This window comes from Camelus bactrianus, chromosome 23, assembly GCF_048773025.1.
Source record: "Camelus bactrianus isolate YW-2024 breed Bactrian camel chromosome 23, ASM4877302v1, whole genome shotgun sequence".
NCBI lineage: Eukaryota > Metazoa > Chordata > Mammalia > Artiodactyla > Camelidae > Camelus > Camelus bactrianus.
This window is the reverse complement of record NC_133561.1, coordinates 13,166,716-13,188,861: the sequence shown is the minus strand read 5'-3', so window position 1 is coordinate 13,188,861 and position 22,146 is coordinate 13,166,716. Positions and strand designations below refer to the sequence as shown.

Here is a 22,146-nt window from a genome sequence, read left to right as displayed (position 1 = left end):
GCCACTAGTTTAAATAAGTTTGTAGTACTTAAAAATTCTTTTCTTTTTAATCCCTGTTCAGGATGATGAAGTGGGGACCCTTTGTAATCAACTTTGAGGAGCAATATCTAGTTGTTTTTATAGTTTTATTCGGTTTGCTTGAAAAGCTCTGAACATAAATGGTGAACAGTAAGGACCAGTGGAACCCGTGATGCTGCGTTTCCTCCTGTGACTGAGGCAGGGGGTATTCTGTACACACGAAGTGGCTTCAGTAATCATCAGTGTCCTCTGCTTTAGGACCTGCCTTCTGAAGAAGTGGATCAAGAGCTGATTGAAGATGGCCAGTGGGAGGAAATACTGAAACAGCCATGCCCGTCCCAGTACTGTGCTATCAAAGAGGAAGATGTATGAACCGTTTGATGACTTAACTCCCTGTTCATCTTCATTTTTTGCCATAGTAAAGGAAATAAAATTTGCCATAATGATAGAAAGTTGGTAGTTATAAAATAGGGGCAACCAGGAACTTGAAATCTTTCAGAACCAACATAGACATATCCAGCAACCATATGGGATGCCTGACCTGTTAACTTGAGGTTCAGTTTCTCATCCTATTGATTTCCTCTCCACTCTAAAACTATTATTAATAATGCTTTTGGGGAGAAAATCTAATTTGTTATTTAGTAGATTTGGTGGTAAAACATTTCACTGGTAATTGGAACTGGAAGGAGATGAACTAGATTGCTACTTTGTATTTTTGGAAGGCCATAAAAATTACCTCCATTGCTTTCCATAATTGCTTAAATCTATGGCTTCATATAACTAACATACTTCTTTAACTTTTGAATTTTAATTTATTTAACACAAATTCATTGAGCACTTACTGTGAGTAAGGCATTTTGCTCTGTGATACGGAGCATACAAAGAAAAGACGTGGTGTCTTCCATCAGCAGCATGCCCCTACAAATTCATGTCAAGTGTTGTAATTCTAGTGGTTAATGGCCATGTATCCTGAATCATGTTAGGAGTCCTAATATAAAGGAATTTCTTTTTAATCCTACTGCCAATTTTATAAAGCATTCATTTTTCTCTGGCATATATAGACCATGTCCTTAATATATAATATATAATCAGACTGTCATTTTTTTAAATCAGCATTTATATGTAAAAATAAGTAGCAACTACACAATGTTCAAAACGTTATTGGTGCCATTTTAAAGTCTTCCTTGTATCACCGTATTGAGCTCAGGATGTTCATGGCACTGTTTTTAGTGTTCAGGTGACAAACTTTTATCAGTTAAGCATTTCATATTTAAATTCCTTAAAATCAAACTTTTCTCTAATTTACATAGACTTATTCCATGATTACAAAACAGTAAGTTTTTCTTTTTTTTAACTATCACAAAAATGACATTGGTTTAAGCCATCCATAATATAACTTCAAAAATGAAAAACAATTTTATTAATCTACTTAGTAATTAATTTACTTAAATCAATTTTTAAATTAATCTACTTAAATCAATTTTTAAAGTTTTAAATGCCTAATTTGGATATTTTCTCTTTTTTTAGCTTGTGGTCTGGGTTGATCCTCTGGACGGTACCAAGGAATACACTGAAGGTTGGTATCTCTTCTGTGTTTGACAGCAGTAGAACTGGTATATGATGTTTAGTTGTAAACATTTAATCTCCCTCAAATACCACCCCCCACCCATACTACACCACTCCCAGAGTTCTAATGTCTCCCAGGTGAGAATAGCTAACATTAAACCAGTGTAACCAAAGGGACTATGCTGAACCCCCAGCTCTATTGGGGTGGAAAAACAATGAAAAGTGTGGCTGTACCACCTTGCTCTGCCACCTCCACCGTCCCAGGTCCACCCTTCTCACTCCCCTCATCTGTGAGCTGCTAACTCAATTCACAGCCTTACCTTTAAAGATGGGTTTTAAAACACAGTAAAAGATTTCTCCTTTCTGAAATTATCTAAGATGAGAAAAATTAGAAAGCAGCAAATTAAATTAAAATTGGCAACATTGAGTAAGAAGGGCCAGGCTCTGAGCCAGAGTTTTAGGTTTTAGGAACATAGCATAAGCTTGGGTTTTTATTTTTGAAATAAAGATCTATATAGGTTTTCTTATATTGGTTCTCAGCTTCATGGCTTAAAAAGGAAAATTTCTCGTAATTACTAGAGAAAACTCTCTCTGTCCTTGGATGAGACATATCTACAATGAGTGAATCACGCAGTAAGTGTGTGTGTGCTGAAAATGTCTCTAAAATCCATTGAGAAGTAGGGGAACTCTCAGTGTGTGTAAGCACACCTACGCAGCTTGTTTAGATCTCGACCCCCACCTCCAGAGATTTTGATTCACTAGCTCAGGGAAAGAGCTTGAAAATCTGTATTGTAAAAATTGAGCCAATTAATTCTAATGCTGCTTGATAGTCCTTCAAACCCACTTTGAGAGACCTTAATTTAGAGGCTTGAAATGCAAGTCTAGAGAGTGACCTAGCAGGCAGGAGTGAGTTGGGCAGTGGTGGCGTGGGGCACAGAGGAATCTAATGATAGTGGCTGCAGAAGTATGGCTGGTTTATTTGATTGGTTTCCAGATTGTACTAACGAGACCACGGAGTATCAATTCAGTTAAGTGGCCACAGTCCCTACTTCTGTCTCTGGCCCGCTCTCCCTTAGAATCTGTGTATTTTGCCAAAAGTGGGATTGATCACGATGAGTCATTGCAAATTCCTTACCTTTACTACAAAAATAACTCGCGGCAACTGATGTGCTGATGGTGTGTTATCATATGAGAAAGTTATATGATGGATACTCATTCCTTCTGTAAAGGTCTTCTTGACAACGTGACAGTTCTTATCGGAATTGCTTATGAAGGAAAAGCCATCGCCGGAGTTATTAACCAGCCATATTACAACTACCAGGTATTACTATAAATGATACCAAATATTTTGTTACATAAATAATTATGGTGGTATGGGATTCCTAATGTTATCTCATCCAGTGGTTTCTAGCTTGGATGCATATCCAGTCAACCTGGGGGAGTTTTTTCAAAGTATGGATTCCCAGGTCATACCCCAGACGTATCGAATCAGAACCTCTGGGGGTGTTAATGTCAGGAATGCATATGATGTGTGTGTGTGTACACAGACACACTGTATGTACTACAGGCTTTTTTTAGTATGTGCCTTATGATCCAAGTCATAAGCAGAAGTTTGGAAACTACTGATATGCTTGATCATTGAGACACCTGACTTACAGGTGGTTCTCAAAGCACATTGACGAAATGAACCATTTCAACTGGGAAAAGATGCTAGCCATGCTGTTTTCCAGGTAACAACACATAGGGCCTAAGGTACAGTCAGCACTGATAACAGAAGTAAATAGGCTCTTGCACTCTTTTCTCTTATTTTTGTCTCTCTCATCTGCTTTGACTTTCCATTATACTCCCAAGAAATTGTCTGCCATAGAAGCAAGAGACTAATGTGATTCCAAAGCAGGAATATGCCATTAGATCACATTAAATGTTAAAGGAAATCGTTGAGATAAAGTACTTATGGTATTTATATTAGTGCGACCTAGATAGAACTTTGGAGGAACAAAGTAAGCAGAGTGGGGACTGCTACTTCTCAATTTCCAATTTGACTTTAGAGCAGGATTAATCTTTACTTCTAAGGTAAATTTTTTTTTCTGCCAACTGTATGATTATAACTTTTTATTTATAATCATATGCTTCTTAAGATTATTTAGCAAAAATAGTTATGCATTATATTGGGAAAGCCTCTCATATTGAATGGCTTAGGACTCCGTTAATTCTTTTAACATGACTAATTTGTATGCAGTATCATATGCAGACACAGGTTTGCAGCTATCATGTAAACTTTAAAGTAAGCTAATACTATTACTTAAAAGAGGGGCATTTAATTCATAGATAATATTGTACTGCATGGCACCTTTCATCAAAAAAAGATCTGAGTGCTTTGAAGTTGTTAACAGTTTCTGTCACTTCTTTTTAAGATTAGAAAAACTGTATTCATTTTCCACAGAACAATGAAAAGCAGAAGTTAAGGGAACCCAGGAATGAAGCAAAGGTGAGAAAAATAGGTAGGCTTTTGGCCCCACTAGTACGTAGAGAAGAGGCAGGCAACGTGTGGTGCCCCAGGTAGTCACTGTCCAGCCCATGTACCAGCTCATTTTCCTCAGTTCTGCTTCCCTCCTTTGTTACCTGTCTCTTCACCACATTTCCTTCCCGACACTCTCTTCTCCTCTCTTGCTTATGCCTAAAATTTTGTTGCAACAAGTAGACAAGTTGTTGAGCTTTGTGGGTAGTATTCAAGACTGAGTATTCAATTTAAAATCATTATCATCTTAATGGCTAAAATTTATCAAGAGCTTACTGGGTACTGCCAGACAGAAGAGATTCACATGCGTTATCTCATTCTAATGCTCACCATAATCCTTTAAGGAAACCTTTATCCCTGTTTTAAAGAAAAGGAAACTGAGACAAAAAGCTTTCCCTAGTTGGTCAATGGCAGGTCTGGGATTCAGACCCCGGTCCAAGCTTGTGGCCATTACTCTGTATTGCTCTCTTGAGCCGGATATAAAAGACTTTGAACAATCCAGAATTTATTCTTGCTCCTAACAGGTACTGAAGCTGGTAGGCACTCGAAGGAAGGAGCGCAGCACAGTGTGAAGCCCAGCCTGTCTGTGTATCGGAGCTGGCCTCTTATCCATTGTGAATCTTAGTTAACTCACCACTAAGGGGAAAATGTTAGCCTTTATTACCCCTAGACAGTTGTTGTGGAGACTCTGAAAGAGAGAGACAGTGAGAGAGGCTGAGAGGTCAGGACTACAAAGGAAGGCCAGCTGGCTGCCTCGTGGGATTGCATTTACCGCACCACGGCGGCCAGATTCCATGGGCCCGTCCTCTTTGCCTACATATTCATTTACAGAGTTTTCAGGGACCAGAATGCTCATGTCCACTATTTAGTATGCATTCTTTTCTTTTTCAGAATAACTGGAGAGCTGAATTAATAGATTTTTTTAATGGAGGCATTGGGGGTTGAACCCAGGGCCTTGTGCACGCTAAGCACTGCCACTGAGCTATAGCCACCCCGCAACAGATTTCTTGAGAGCATGGAATTAGTCTCAGCAATTAAGCAGAAGCACAATGAGCATATAGAGCCCATCGTTACTTTTCAGATTCCAGTCTCTCCAGTGGTGTAGACTCAGGAGGAAACGGGGGAAGCACACGAATGGATATTGAGCACCAAGTGCTTGCTCTTTGGTTCCTTTGTTGCCCCATTTGCAGGGTGTGCTCTCAGCACACAGCCTTCAGCTGTCAGCCTCTTCGGGGAGTGCCTCACCTGTAAAGAACCACCTTGCCAGTGACACGCCCCTTCCCAAGGGAGTCCACTTCCAGTGACCAGTTATTGGAGGGGTATAAAGGCCTGGCATTTCAACCCAGTTTGGGATGTGTTCTCCTCAATTGGGCACAGCCCTGAAAAGCCATTCTGGCTCCAGAACTCCCCACAGGGTCGGCTGAAGCTGTTGTGTCTGCATCACCGCTCAGTGTCGCCCTCTGTCCACTCACGCTGCCTTCCCTCCCTTCCACATATGTTAATCCCATGGGTGCTCCTTAATAAACATTCTCCCTATCTCAGAGTCCCCTTCCCAGGGAATCCAACCCTGCAACATAAGCATGCTTCACTGTCGTAGTGCCCAGAGTACTGCAATAGGGCAAAAAAGATGATGTGTTCGAAAGCATTTTGACAAGTAAACTGAGATGGTACAGTTTAGTGATGAAAATATTGGCTTTGAACACAGTTGAGCCTGACTTTGATTCTTACCTTTTTAGAGTCCTTCAGGTTTCTTAATGATTCCAAATCTCATTTTTCTCATCTGCAAAATAAGGATGACAATACCTACTTCATGGGATTGTTCTGGGGACTAAATGAGATAACACATGTAAGACACTTAGTGTGGTACCCGGTACATGTTTCATATTCAGTAAAATATACATCTGTCTGTTTACTGTATTAATATAATGGTATTTCAGTGACTTTGTGTTAATCGTTTGGTGCATCAGGTTTACTTGCCATGAAATACAGGTTATGTTTCTCTAGATGAAGTATAAGTTAAAACAATATGGTGGAAAATTCTGTGGGCTCTGCAAAGGAAAATACAGATTCTGGGATTGCATTGTCATTGCCATTTTACTGCCACAATACTCAGTAAAGTCTTTAACCCTGACCCCATTTTCCATGGCCACTCTTCAGTATTAGCTTGTTCAGTCGCTTTGTCTCAATAGAGCAAAACAGATTATCACCATGACCTGTTCCCATAGTAACATGATCCTTACTGTTCCCTGGACATTGAAAAAGTAGTGATCAATCCATGGTATCTCATTTCCTGGCAACTTACGTACCTTTTGTGAACAGCTGTTTTCAAATACAATAACGAGATTGTCAGATTAATCTGAGAGGAACAGGAATCAGTATATGATATTTGCCTTTCCTGAGGACTCCAGGGAATAACAAAAATTCCCTTCAATATCTTTGAAACCCGATCATTAACCAAAAGAACAATGAGAATAATCAGTTGATTCTCTCAGGAAGAGTTCTCTGTCGATGATATTGTTGTTGTACTTTATAACATTATCATGTTTTCATTTAAAAAAAAATCATGCTGCTAATATAACTAAATGTTCTATCTGTGGCGAACATTTTTCTCCAAGTGATGACAAGCTTTGCTGCTGTTTCCCCCGCTGACATAGGCAGGCCCGGATGCCGTGCTAGGGAGAACAATCTGGGGAGTGTTAGGTTTAGGTGCCTTCGGGTTTCAGCTGAAAGAAGTGCCTGCTGGGAAACACATCATCACCACCACCCGGTCCCATAACAGCAAGCTGGTCACTGACTGCATTACCGCCATGAAGCCAGACGATGTGCTGAGAGTGGGAGGAGCGGGAAATAAGGTACGAAGACCGTCCGTCATTCACTCCCAAATGCAGCTGAGTCACGGAAGGCCATCCTGAGCTTGTGAAAAAATGTGAACGAAGAGTTTAGGAGAAGGGCTTCAGGGTGGTAATTTGCTGTTAAAGACATATTTCAGCAACACTTGAATTTATTTTTAATGTTGCGGTTCAAATCTTTTTTATCTAAGAGAGGGTACTCATAATATAAGTCATTAAGATAAGACCCTGTGCCTCTTGCCAGCCCTTATTTTCTCTTACATCCTAGACCTTTCTCCTACCAACTCTAAGGATGGGCCTCCCTGCTCCTTCCTGGGTACTCCCCCCCATTCATTCATCTAGGCTCCCAACCACCTGAGAAACTTATGAAATGGAACATAGTTTGATCTCCATCCCTAGCCCTGATCTCTTCTCATCTGATTGTCCCTGAATAGCATCATGATGACCTCCTTCAGGTATCTCCGATTCAGCCCAGTTTGAGCCCATCCTCTTTCTACCTGCCCCCAGACGTGTTCCTCTCCCAACCCCTATCTGCCTGATGGCACTGCCATTTTCCCAACTGTTGCAGCCAGGCACCTGAAAGCCACCCTAGATTCCTTCCTTTCTCCCACCCTATCAATCGGGTCCTACCTCTGGATCCTCTTAATTCTTCCCTAATGTCTTTTCTTGTCCATTTCAACTGCCAGTGCCCTAGTTGAAGCCTGTCATCATCCCTCACCTAGGCTTTACAGTAGCTTCCAAATTGGTCTCCCCATTCAAAGTCACATCTTCACAATGCCACTAGAGCAACTGAAAATGCAAAGCTTACCATATGTCACTCCCCTGCCCCCAATCCCTGGATGATTCTGCTTCATAAGAATTTAAAATCCAAGCCTATGAGAATGAGATGTAAATTCCTCTATATCCTGAACCCTGAACACCCCCAGGCACATGCATCTCACACTTGTGTGCCTGGCACAGGGGAGGCAAATAATAAATATTTTTTCAACTGAATGGAATTCGTTTCTCCTCACCTACTGTTTCGAGGCAATAATCAACTATTTCTAGATTTTCTAAAAGCATTTACTTATAAGAGGATGAAAAATGAAAGTTTAAAAATAATGCTATTTGAAAAAACATTTCAAAGTAAAAATATATTCCTGGTATTCACTGAAATATGATTCCTCTTTGGCCCTACTTTTGTAACTACAAAACCCAATTACCTCTTTTATTCCCAAGGGGCACCCTTCCCAGTAGGAACAAAGTTCCCTCCTGTACAGCCCCCACCTTATGTCCTATGAAAAGAGCTTGTTGGGCAGTTGTTAATTTTCTTACATCAAGGACCTCTTTGAGAATCTAATGAAAACTACAGCCTCTTTCCCCTCAAAAAATATACCTGGCACAGTTCTTGGCACATAGTAAGACTTGACACACATTTGCTAAGTGAAAGAAAAAGCTTTTACTCGAAAGTCCACAGCAGGGTTTAATCATTTCAAGGTGTTCTTGAATACAGTGGTCCTAGAAAGAATAACTAGTTGCATTGTGTTCACTGAGGTTTTTCTCATCCTCCCAGGCTCTTCCTCTCAGGTTTTAAAGAATGAATTTTGCAGTACTCATTATTTTACAGTATAACCGAAAAACAAGCCAAGTGACGCACTGAAAGGCTGATAGCAAGTTACTGTTGGAGACATACAGTTTCTACCAGTGACCTCAGTTTTGTATGAGTATTACAGGAGTTACTAGGATGACTATTTAAAAACTGATATTTTGGTAGCAGAAACAGCAACAGATATGATTCCAAAACAAAGACTTATGAAACTAGCTTGTCAGACTGGTCAGCATCGCACATCTGTCAGGACTTATTACAATGTATACATTATTGTGCTAGTTGATATTTCTGTACCCTTCATGTAACAATGCTCAGATTTCTAATAAAATTTAAAAACTTTAGTTTTTCTGCAACAACTATATATTGCTTTTATAGTAAGAAAGAAAAACAACATTAAAAAAGAAAACTTTAACTTGGAAGCTGCTCAGATATCCTTGTGGCTTCTTTGACCACTTTTCCTCCCTCAGGTCACTATATTATCATGCATGTATCCTATATATTTCTTCATAATACTCATGTTATTGAAACCTGCCAAGGACTTTAACCTAAGTTGAGTCTGACAGAGGAATTGAAATAGACTTTATAGCAACAAGCAGTTTCTCTTATTTGTACCTCAGTCATTTCATGGTCCAGGAGTAACACTGACCTTTAACCTTACAGATTATTCAGCTGATTGAAGGCAAAGCCTCTGCTTACGTATTTGCGAGTCCTGGATGTAAGAAATGGGATACCTGTGCTCCAGAAGTCATTTTGCACGCTGTGGGAGGTCAGTCCATTTTATTTGGGGGAATTTATCGTTCTTACACAATTTTTCTATCATGCTAGGATATAATATTCCAGTAATACTACTTTACCTAGACTCTTAGGATATAAAAGACAGAAGGTTACAGATTATGTAGTCCAACCCCTGCATTTCTGGTTGAGGAAGTAGATTGTCAGTGAATTCATTTTTCTTTAGTTACAGTGTCTCTTTGGGACCTTGCTCTGCATACAGTTAATTAATGAAGCCCTTGTTAATTGATGGCTTTAATGATTTGGGGATTTCTTTCCTTGAAAAGTAAAATATTCATCATCATTATCATCACTCCACTGAGTTTCTTTTAAGCCACCATTGGTAACTATCTCAGTGCTAGTGCTAAAGATCATAGAGTTAGATTTTTTTAATCTGACTAAAAATATATTGCAAATATATACACAGCAAGATGATTTTTTTCAATTTAAAATAGACATCAGGTCACGTCTATTCTTAATCACCTGAGTTTTATTTTATCATTTCTTCTAGCAGAATTTTGTATTGATACTTCAGCCTGTTGCATGCCAGGGAAGTAAAATTCATCATAATCTTCTCATTAGAATGTTAGGTGAAAACTGTAATATAATAGTTATGTTTTATGAACATAGTTCACTTAAATTCTTACCAAATAAAGTATTACCATTAAATGGTAGAATGAAGAAAACACTTTTGAAACCAGGAATAGTGGTAATGGAATATAGCCAATAGGAAGAGTAATCACCACAGGAAAAGAGAAATTAATTGATACTAAGAAATATAAATTGAAAATGCTAAATGAAATTGTTTTAATCAGGGAGGAAAATACAATGTTTTAGCCTTTTGTTAAGTTTCTCTGTAGCCTTAAATTGTGAGTGAATTAACACTTGACTTTCGTGGTCACGCATTATCTTCCTTATTTTATCCAGAATTATTTGGATATTATTGCATAGGGAAACAAGAGGAAACGACTAGAAACACAATGATCATTGACGTTATGTTGGTGTTTTTTCTGTAGGCAAGTTAACCGATATCCATGGAAATGCCCTTCAGTATAACAAGGAAGTGAAGCACATGAACTCCGCAGGAGTCCTGGCCACGCTGAGGAATTACGACTACTATGCAAGTCGAGTTCCCGAATCTGTTAAAAATGCACTTGTTCCTTAAAGGAAAATCTCACTGACTTAGCCAGGATTTTAAAACTAATTGGATGGAACTGGAGCGCCACCTTTACCTTATTCATGGTTGATCACCAATTTATATTTGGTTACTTAGGAGGAAAAAAAGAGAATTTTTAAATTTCTTGATTAATGAATCAACCAGACCAATTCTGACATCAGGAAAATTTGTAAAGTCAGTATATGTCACATTTCTTTTCCTCCTTTGTTTGGAGAAATGAGAGGAAAGTTTAGTTCCAATTGGCTATCCTGGTCAAGTGCTTAATCAACATTCCTGTTTCGTAAACCAGATTTCTTTAGGGGGTGGAACCACAAGTTGTTACCTGAATCTCATTCTTGTTTTTCACAGTAATTTAAAAACTTTTCCTACTCCCATTATGAATACATTAAAATGTCATTATGCATGTCGATGAAACAGATTTGGGGGAAAAGTTTCTTAATAATAAATTATTTAATTGTAGCTCTCTCTGTTATTCATGAGCTTTTTTTATTTTTAAGTATTTGAAAATTAAATACTGTCTACTAGGGGCGTGACTTTATTCCTGTGGCATCATTATGCTGCTGAACTGTGGAAAGTTAGGCCATTGCTCTTATTCCTTTCACGGGGGGATTACAATACAGGCTATGAAAATTATCCTGACATTCTGCCTAGGTTTTTATTTATAAGGTGTATGTCCCATGCTTTTAAATAAATTTCTCTGTTATTGGACTAAACAAGTGGTTGAAATTAATCATTCCCAAACCTACTGTATGTCAGAATCCTATAGGAAGCTTTTCAAAAAATGTGACTTCACAGTCTCCATCCTCGCGATTTTGACTCTGTGTATTTTAAGACAGCTACTCCAGGGACTTGATAATGTTTAAGTGTAGCACTCACTGGGAGATAATGGAGTACTAGCTTACAGAGTAGCTGCCATCTGGCGGGAAGAGGTCTCTGTGGCTTTGACACCGTTGGCCCCTCCCTCTTGCAGCTCTCTTCTCATTGTCCTGATTTTCTTCTTCCCCCTACAGTATTGTCCCCCTTCCCTTAAATGTCGGTTTTCACTAAGATTCTGTTCTAGATCCCTCTAGATGATCTAATCCACACATATGGCTTCATTCAAGGGCCTTTTACCCATAAACTCCAAAATTTGTATCTAGCTTAGAACTCTCACACTCTAGATTTCTTTGATGCCTCATGGGTATCTCTGAATTATTATGTCTAAAAACTCTTCATTCTTGCCTACCCCTCCTTAAGTTATTTTATGAATCCCCAAGATGATCCTGATAATCAGCCATGATTGGAAATTGCTTTGTTCTAAGAACAGAGTTCTCCACAAACAGTGGACTCAACCTAATTAAAAAAAAATCTAACTGCAATGTGCGAATAACGTTGAAGATATTTACAAGCTCCTGTATAATAACATGAGTTATCCAAGTGACACATTTGGAAGTCTACATCCTCTCTCCACTCCCTACTTAGTTCACACACTCATACCCCTTTATTTCTTCCTTGAATCCCTGCAGTGTCTTCCTGACTCATCTTCCTTCCTGCACTGTTATTCCTCTCTAATCCATCTATCATTGTCTCCAAATGATTTTTTAAGAAAGTCAGATCTAGTAATGCCACTCACTTCCTCAAAATCTTTTGTGGCTTCCTATTGCCTGTAGGATGAAATGCAAGTTCCTTATAATGACTTATGAACCTCTTAATGTTATAGCTTCTTCCTTCTCCAGTATTACCTCTCATCACTGACTGCAGCCATGCTCAACCATCTGCAGTTCCCCCAGAATACCAGGGTTTCTTTCACTTTGGCCTCCATTCATTCCATCATTCATTTATTCAACAAATATCTTCTGAGCACCTGCTATATGTTAGGCATCGCTCTAACTACCGAACATTCAGCAGTGGACATACGTCTGTTCCTTGTGAATCAATTCAGATAATACACAAATAAATGAAATTAGGTTGTGGTAAGTGCTAGAAAGGAAATCAAGTAGGAAGATGGGGTAGGAAGCAGCTGGGGGAGGGAGGGAGGGCAGGTGGTGGATATCCTGTAGGTTAAGAGGGCATGTCTTCTGAGGAGGTGATGTCTGAGCTGAAAATTGGATGAAAGAGGTAAACCATGCCAAGAGCTGGGATTACTAGTGCAAATAATAAGCACGTTGTCTCTGAGAAGAGAGACGAAGAAGAAAAAAAAAAAAAAAAACAGAACAGGAAGCCAGAGTGGGCTGAAGTAAAGTGAACAAAGAGTGTTACAAGGCGGGGGTGTGGAGGTAGGCAGAGGCCATGTACAACCTTAAAAAAATTTTTTTAAATTATTTAAGGGTTGAGGGGAAATGAGAGTGACTAATAAAAGATATGCTGTTTCTTACTGGGGTGATGAAATGTTCTAAAATTGTGTAATAATTGGATAATTCTGAATATCCTAAAAATCACTGAATTGTCCACTTTAAATGGGTGAATTGTATGGTGTGAATATCTTGATGAAGCTGTGAAAAAAAATTAAATAGCCACATGTGGCTAGTGTCTCCCATACTGTACAGCACAGCTGTTTATTCTCCTGCTGGTCTATCAACATTTTAACCACCACTCACATCTCTAGCAAGACATTCCAACTAAAAGGTGAAAATGAGTCAAAAGGTACAACCTTTAATAAAGTTACAAGTTATAAACTTTTATAGAGTTATAAAATGAAGACGTCATGGGGAAGTCACAGCATAGTGACTATAGTTAAGAACACTACTGCATATTTGAAGTTGCTAAGAGAAGAGATTTTCAAAGTTCTCATACCAGAAAACCCTTGTGATTATGTACGGTGACAGGTGTAAGTACACTTAGGGTGATCATTTCATGATACATATAATACTGGAATCATTTTTTTTAAAGACATCTCAACTAAGCCTCAGTCTTATAATATGCAACTGCTACAGGATATTTACATCTAGACATCCTAGAAAAAGTCTCAAAAAATCAGTCTGGGACCAAATACTTTGCCAAACCTGTTTTCCCTCCTATCTTCCCATCTAAAGATGATGACATGACCACCCACCCAGCCACCCAGCTGAAGTCTAGCAATAAACCCAGGCGTACCTGCGCGCCTCTCACCCTCCCCTCCCCCTGTATCCCATCGGTCACTATCGATTCTGCCTCCCAAATATTTCTGAAACTTGTTCTCTGTTCTCCGTTCTCATGTCTACTGCCTTAGTTTAGGCCTTCATCTTTTACCTTTTCTCATGGATTTAACATCTTAGCTGATCTTTCTACCATCAGTTCTGCCCACTCCAATGCACCTGCACTGTTACTGTCAAAGTGATCACTGAAGGTGTTCAGAAACAGATTGTCTGGTTATTCACTTGTTGGATAAATGATTCCAGGATCCTCTGTGTCTGTAGTGCATTATATGGTAGAAGACACTCAGTATGACAATAATTTTGAAAAGAGATCAAAGGATTTTTCAGCAAATAAACAGCAATCTTCTCCCTATACATCATATAGGATTCAATCACTCACTAATAATCCACATCTGTGATGTGCAGGGAACTGTGTTGGATCCTTTATGAAACTTAATACCAAAGAAATTTTAAAAGTCACACTGACTAACAGGAAGAGAATAGCTTCAAAATATCAGAGGAATGTATTACAGTACTAGCACCGTGTAAACACATTGCTTACTATATAGAAGGAAGCTATGACCAAATCTGGAATAGGTATCCCCAAGTGAGACACGTGACGTATAGGCTGACGAAGTGGAAGTGCCCATAACCATGGAGAATTGTGACATTCACCTTGGGGTTCTTAATAGTCATAAGAGAAATGCTGAGCACGATGATACAAGTTTCCCCAGCTTAATGAATGGCATCGTATAGCACTTTACAGTTTCCTAATTTCCCCTCCAAGCGTTACCTCATTTAACTTTACTGAAGTGTTTCTGACACACTTAGAAAAAAATCGGCATCATCCTTTGGCCATTTATGACACTGTGACCAGGAAAAATAAAAGGTCCTTTCATTGTTTTATGTTTGAATGAAATTATGAGTATATAATCATAAATAAAGCAGATATGCAATAGAAGGGCCAACACAACTCCAGGAATGGAAGTAGCAGCATGAGGAGCTTTTTGCTAAGCTATTTTAAAAGGATAAATATAAAAACAGAAGAAGAATCTGACGAAAGGTGATTGCAGACTACTCTGAATTCAAGCGAAACACTTTGTCTAATATTCTGGCTGAGATACACCATCAAGGGAGAATATGAGGCTGGACAAGTTATGGGACTATCTTTCCAAGGCTTTTTGCTTTTGTATATATGTTTAAAAGAGGTTCGTCTGTTAAAATGATGCCTGAAAGGCTACAGACAAGAAATGCAAGATTAGTACACCCACAAAAAAGCTAAAGACATCGAAAGAAGGTGATGGGTGTATTCAGATCTAAGATTTCAGTTATGAAAATCTGGGAGAAAATTATTCCAGGCAAAGCAAAATTGCGAACAGAAACAAGGTGTGAAACAAAAGTTATCGTCTGCAAGAAGCTTACAGTACAAAAGACAAAACAGGCAATTATGGTCTGAAACAGTAAGACTGAATACAGGATGTTAACAAGGCAACTATAATACAAGGTCTAAGTTGTGCTAGTATGTTCTCCTTTTTTGTTTGGTTTTGTTTGAGTAAGTCATTGTTTTACTGATAATTTATTTCATAAAATTTAAAAAATTAGACATGTAAGGGTCCCGGAAACCACCTACATTCAAAGAATTGTAGATGTCCAAGGTATTGAGTTTGGAGAGCAGGTGTAATTTGATTTCGTTCTTTTAAAGCAGGTCACAAACAGAATGATATTTCAGATTTAGAAAATACAGCATTGAAATATCCCTTTAACTTATCGTTAAGTTGAACATTTTGTCCAAAGGGCATTTTAACGGGAAAATAGTAGCTTTGCATGTGTGTGGAGAGACAAAGATTGACAGGCATGCTATTGCAACTGTTAAATTCCTAGTGATGACTAGAATATTGGAAAGGAAAAGCAATCAAAGAGCATCCATTATTTCTAGCAATCAATTTACTGGAACAACTTTGTGAACTTTTCCCGAAAGTAGTGACGGGCTAATAGCGTCTGAGGGGAAGAGGTGCTGCCAAAGAAGACAACGCTGTTGGTTTCATTATGCTTGATTCAGAGCAGGGAAGGGTGATCACAGTGGAAATTTTCATAAATTGGTAATGACATTGGAGCGGTTTCCACACCAGTGGCCACTGCAGTCTCCGTGCCCTCCTCAGTCACCTCCGCGTTGAGCTTGGGCAGGATTTAGACGTGGATGAAACTTTCATAGACTGAGATACAGGGACGTCATTCTGGCTTACACACGAGTTAACTTGACTTTTGGGCTAACTAAAACAGCCTGTTTGTGGCCTATCAAACATACATTGTACATCTGCTTTAATTATTAAAGAAAAGGGCACACTGACCAGAAGTAAAGGATGTCCATGTTAAAAAGAAAGATCAAATGGCCCACCTTCCTGGGATGATGATGCTGGTCCTCCTTTGACAATGAGACTCCCTTCCCAGGTGCCAAGGCCCTCCTGTACGTGATGTATGTGTATGTGTGGTCTGTTTCCTTGTTTTTGAAACCTTGAAGAAATGTATCTCTGACTTGTTTAATGTTCTTCGTTCTGACAAGATACAACATTGTGCTGAATTCCCTGCTTCTCTGGAGCAGTTTCTGAGTAATCCTGGAGTTGGATTTCTGGGCTAGTTCTGTTTGGCTCCAATAAACCTCTTTTCTATTCTTATTATTGATTGTTTTATTGATTGTTTTCATCGACAACACCATGGCACCACAGCTCCTGGTCAGGCCTGAGAAGTCGGTCCCCTACTGACTGAAGGCGTCCACCATCCCCAGAGCTCCCAGCCCAGCCTGGAGGTCATGGCTCTCTTCCATTTTGAACTGAGGTAAGTGCAAATCCACGCCTCTCCTGTTCTTCCTGTATGAGCTTGCCCAGGCTATTAATTCTCACTGATGAGTTTGTATTTGAACTTCTGCAGGCCATTTACTTCATTTGGCAGCAGCAAAGTCACGTTCCTACCAGCACAATCAATTATGCTTCCATCAGCAACACCACGCTTCCTTTGTATGGCATTTCTAGCACCTTGGCCTGCATACCCTCCGGGAAGGTGAACTGAAAGGTCTTGCTTTGTTTCATCATCTGCACCGATTTGCTCACATCCTTATTCAGCCAAAATTCTCCCTCTTCAGGAGACTTTCTTTATCAAAGTCCTGATCCCACTGCCCTTTGATAGAGGACTCTGTGCACCTGAGACGGGATGGCAGCGCTGCTGAGACAGCCCTTGGGAAGCAGGTCGTTGAGTTTTTTCATTTGTTCGGCTTTTCACCCAGGAATTAATCTTTCTGCTTTCTTCTGCAACATTTACAAAATCAGCAGACTCCACACTGACTAGGTAAAATTTCTTAACGTTATCCAAGCATTCCTGAAGAAATTGATACAGCATTTCTCCGCAGGGTCTGTTAGCAATGTTCAGTTCATTGGCATCAGCGGGTTTCTTTAATTCAGTCCAAAGCTTTTGAAACTTCCTGACTTTTCAACATGATCTGTTGTAGCTCTTTGTTTGGTGTTCATTAAAGTAAAGCACCTTCTGAATTTCAAATGCAGTATTTTCTCAGGTCTCTACACAGAGGAGGCCTAATGCTGATGAGATACCAACAGGGGAAAAGAAAATGTTGTCCTCTTTTTTGAGTTCCGGAACTGATAAAACAGATCAAATACAAATCGGGTGTTTGGTTCACTGAGCCCTGTGCTAGTATTGTCAAACTAAAGACCTATCATGCTTTTCATTTTTTGATTCATATTTTCTTCACCTCAAACTTTTCTTTTACATGAATTTTTGAGCTGCAGAATGTGGCCTATAGATCTTTTTAAATAAAATATTCCCTTTAAACTTAAGAACAGGGTACATAAACTTTTTCCTAGTGCTTTCCACAGCTATTATGAAGAAAAAAAAGTTATCCACAATTACCATTTTCTTTCTTTAGCATCTGCTGAACATGGCACATATGACAGCTTTTATAATTACAGTTCTCTCTTCACAGTTTTCTGTAAGAGTCACAGCCAAGAGTAGAAAACTGTCTCAATGAAAGCACCACATACATGATACAAAGATCTGTATGCAGTCAAGACGCTGAAGTTTTTAAACTTTGTTACTACAAATGTTTAGTCTCTAAAGCTTGCCCCTCTGTTAGCTTCCTAGAGCTGCTACGACAAATTACCACAAACCGCATGGCTTAAAACAACAGAAATTCATTCTTTCACACTTCTGGAGGTCAGAAGTCAAAAATCAAGGTGTTAGTGGGGCTGGTTCCTTTGGAAGGCTCTGAGGGAGAATCCATTCCATGGCACGGCTCTCTCCTCACTTCCGGCAGTTTCCAGTGGTCCTTGGCATCCCTTGGCTTGTAGCTGCACCACTCCAGTGTCTGCCCGTCTTCACATCTCCTTTCCCCCTGTGCATCAGACCTCCCTCTCTTTCTAGGAGGCTGCCATTTGGAGATCCTTAACTGTATTACACATGCGAAGACTTTATTTTCAAATAGTCACATTTACAGGCACTGGGGTCTAGGACTTGGGCGTATCTTTTCCAGGGGACACAATTCAATCTGCTCTAGTCCCCAATGAACCACACGTCCTGATATTCATGCCTTTGTTTAGTCCCCTCTCCTGTATCTGGGTGGGTCCTGTGACTCATTGGTCACCAATCTAGTGCCTTAGAAGTGATGCTGTGTGACTTCCAAAGACAGAACAGGAGAAGCCTTGCAGTATCGTCTTGGTCTTTCGGAACCTCCACTGTTGGGGCAGCCAGCCACCATGTAAGAAGTCTTACTACCCTGCTTAAGTATCACATGGAGAAGACCTGAGAAAATGTGGACAAGCGGGGTCCAGCTGAGCCCAAGCTTCCAGACTTCCCACCTCAACACCTGATCTGAAGTCCTTTTGTAACTTCAACCACCCTAGCCTCTAGTTAAATGGGGCCAAATAACCTCACTTGACGTCACTTGGGGCTTCTATTCACTACTCAGTCAAGGACTGCCCAAATTTCTAACACACAAAAACATGAGATAGAAGAAAATGGTGGTGTTGCTTTAAGCTACTAAATTTTATGGTGGTTTGTTAATAGCAAGAGGTGAACAGAAAAACTTACTTTGAACTTCTATTTTTCTGTTGTAAATAAACTGCAGATTGAAACAGGGGGACCAGTAAGAGTTATATAAATTTAATTGCAAAGAACTGATTTCTAACTAAAGCATCAAGAATCTCATTAGATAAGGAACTAGACTAAATTATTCCTCCTCCAGTCCCTACAAATCCATATGGGCCCTTTACATTTAACTCATGTCTTTAAAGTCCTCACACGTGTTACAAGGTGGGTTATTGAGCTAGCATTGTGTATTATAGATTGTTTTACATTCATTCATTCTTTCACTCATTCATTCACTTCAACATTTATTGAGAACCTTCTATAGAAGCCAAGCACAGTGCATAGCACTGGAGACCCAAAGATGAATAAGACATGGTTTTTGGCATTGGAGGGCTCAGACCTTAGTGACAACAGTGGGCTGGTTTGGATCAGAGATATGCATTTGATAGATTCTCCAAAGCAGGACCTAAACGTGGGTTTTTTTTTTTGTTTGTTTGTTTTTTGAGAAATAAATAAGTTGTCCCCTCCAGTGACAAAATTCAGATCTATGAACGGCTGGCTCCATCTAACTGCCTTCTAGAAGAGGCTTTCTTTGCCTACTGTATCTGAGGTTCCCCTTCTCTGATTCTACCCTTTTTAATTCCATCATATCCTTTTATTGTTTTCATAAAACTTATTATTTTATGAAATCAGCTTGTTTATTATCTGCCTCATCCTACTATAATGTAAACTCCATGAATTTAGAGACCTTGTTTTTGTTTAATACGTATTCTTAGCACGAAGAACACTGCCTGGCACATGGGATGTACTTTAAACATACTGCTGAATGAACAATGTACCAAAATTACTGTAGTATGTGTTGAAACCTTTATGGTACCCTCTCTATAAGGCACCTTGAGAATGTCTCTGTATTTAATTCTGGTGTCTGTATTAAAACAGTTGTGCTTTCCTCATCATATAGTAAGTAGTTTTTCTCTTGGCTTTGAGTCCAATTTTGTAGTTCATCCCCAAGAAGGTGAATAGGATTTCAGGCCATCTATTTTGTGTTCTAGCTTTTCTTTTGCTGTCGCTTTCCTTTTATATTCTTATTGTCTGCTTTCCTTAATTAAAATGATTTACCACATGTTTCTAAGTAAGGAATTGAAGGATTGAATCATTCTTAGAATGTAATGAGGCAATACAAGTACATAAGTACAATTTAAACTTGGTAAGATCCCAGTTGACTTTCTGTTTTCCATTTTGCAAATTTCCCATAGACCTGGTTTCCTGATATCCCTCAGACTAGCTGGTTGAAGAGCAAGCCCACTTTCCTGCATTTGCCCCAAAGTGGAATGAATAAAATCGATTCTAGTTTGTTAGTGAGTCACTAATAGGCAGAAATGTGTGAAGTTTTGTTCTTAAGCACTTTCCAGCACTATGGCAGTGCCTTCCATAAGGACACCTCTTTAGCTCCTAGTCCAGAGCTCTTGCTCAGCAAAAACTAAACAGTAAAAAGAAACATTCAATATTTAATTTATTCTTTGTTCTAAGAATTAACACATAGTTGCAAGAACACCTACATTTTGTACAACAGAAGATGCAAATTTATTTTCATTGTTTCACAATTCTTAATTATATTTTTCAAAGTAAACTTCGTATCATTCCCCCCACTCTCCTGGCAATCAGTAGCTTTGTGGCCTTTTACTGGTACCAAGTATGATAGAGTAGGAAGTACTCTGTGCCAGGCACTATGTGGAATCCAATGACATCTAAGATACGGTTTCAGCAAAAAAGAATCTGGAGAGTTAGCAGAGCGTTCAGAAGAGAAATCAATTTCAATAAAGAGAGGCAGAAAAGCGCAGTGTGATAGGCACTATTATTGGACCTGTTTAACGGATGAGCAGACTGAGGCTCAAAAGGGTTAGGCCACCTGTCAACAGCCATGAGGCTGGGAAATGAAATGGTGGAGTCAGGACTGGAACCCAGAGAGTCTGCCCTTCCCTCAGAGCCGTGTGATAAGAGCACAGCCTCTGGAGCCAGACTGCCTGCAAGTGAATCTCAGTTCTAGTGCTTCCTAGGCAAGTAAAAACTGTTTTCATCTGGAAAACGGGGTAATACCATATCAATATACACCTCATAGGGTTGTTGGAAGGAAAAAATGAACTCGCTTATATAAAGCGCTCAGAACAGTGCTACACAATGGTTTGCAATCATTATTGTTAAGAAAGAGGAACAGCCCCACAGCCAGCTGGCCTGGCACTCACAGCTGGGCCTTGGCATTCTCCTGTTGAACATAAACAGTTTCACAGAACATCGTCAGACAAGGCCCTGCTGTGACTGTGATGAATCAAGACAAGACCACGCCATAACACCGTCTGAACACAGACAAAATGTGAACATTGTCCAAGCCACAAAAACAGTCAAACATGCCCGTCCTGGCTAATATGAGTGCCTGCTGCTGCTTTACCAATCACAGCTTGAGCCTTGCTTTGTTCCTCCCTCCTACTAGGTAGGATTTATTAAGATAGCCAACCACACCATTGCTCCCTGTTCCTGGCAGCATCCATCCAAACCAAAACCCCTTTCTTGAACTGCTCCCCAAATTACCTACCACAAGCCCAAATCCTGTAATAAATCCTTCCTTATTAGTGAGATGCCCCACAGTGTGTGCTTCCTCAGTGAAATGAGCAATAAACCCAGCTTGTTCAACTCCAAATAAGGGGAGGGGGGCACAGCTTGTTGTGCATAGAATTACCTGGAAACTTGGTAAAATGAGATTATGAAACCCATCCCTAGAGATTCTTATAGGAAGGTAGGGGTAAGGGGACAGGTCCTATTCCGCTGCGGGTGCCCTGCCTACGCTGGAGATGCAGCCGTCTTTGGTGAGGGGCTGGGACAGGCACGGGTAACGCCTCTATAGCTGCATTAAGCACTCAAGTCTCATATTTAATTTAAGCGGCACTCCCTAGTGAAAACAGAGAAGCCTTTGGGAGGTTGAGACGGTGGAGGGGGTGATGAGGTCGAGATGTGTTTTGTGATCTATCTCTGGCCCCTTGTGCGTAACAACAGCCCTTGGAATATGCTTACAGAGCACTCGCGAGCACACACGCACCGCAAGGCTTAGAGAGCAGGAATCCGATGACCCTCTAAAAGCACGCTTGCGCAGCCTAGGCGAACAGAGCCAAGACTGGGGTAACGGCTTTCAGCAATGCCTTTGATAAATAAATTCTTTTATTTCCACCACCATTATCAAGTACGAAGATAATTCTTGAAAATACATTTTTTTTAAAACAAAGAGTAAACATAGAAAAACCTCCCTCACCCCCAGTGTCACCGTGGCCGTCGACCTGTATGCTTCCAGCACTTTTTCTGCGTTTACATACCAACAGAAGACCACCCCGTTTGCTTGTTTTGTTTTGGGATTCCGGTGAACGCCCGGCACGCTGCGGACGGCTCCTTGCTTTACGATGTGTCGTAAAATGTCGTCCACTATACCGTCT

The 22,146-nt window shown here is 39.8% G+C and overlaps 1 protein-coding gene and 1 long non-coding RNA gene across 4 annotated transcripts in view; one reads left to right on the top strand and one right to left on the bottom strand.

Moving 5' to 3' along the window:
- Window positions 1-10,946, top strand: part of BPNT1 (3'(2'), 5'-bisphosphate nucleotidase 1) — a 20,322-nt gene extending 9,376 nt beyond the window's left edge. For 2 of the 3 annotated variants that reach the window (XM_074351637.1, XM_010974004.3), the window contains 7 exons: window positions 277-384; window positions 1,546-1,594; window positions 2,814-2,905; window positions 4,028-4,072; window positions 6,757-6,954; window positions 9,200-9,305; window positions 10,327-10,946. In XM_074351637.1, the coding sequence (XP_074207738.1) occupies window positions 277-384; window positions 1,546-1,594; window positions 2,814-2,905; window positions 4,028-4,072; window positions 6,757-6,954; window positions 9,200-9,305; window positions 10,327-10,475 (747 nt within the window). In that variant the 3' untranslated portion in view covers window positions 10,476-10,946. The remainder of the gene's footprint in view (window positions 1-276; window positions 385-1,545; window positions 1,595-2,813; window positions 2,906-4,027; window positions 4,073-6,756; window positions 6,955-9,199; window positions 9,306-10,326) is intronic. The other variant, XM_010974006.3, reaches the window with a different exon arrangement.
- Window positions 1,905-22,146, bottom strand: LOC141574752 (uncharacterized). Its single transcript, XR_012501800.1, has 3 exons — window positions 22,030-22,146; window positions 5,831-5,882; window positions 1,905-1,957 (listed from the first exon to the last, which is right to left on the bottom strand). It is a non-coding gene; the product is annotated as an uncharacterized LOC141574752 (long non-coding RNA).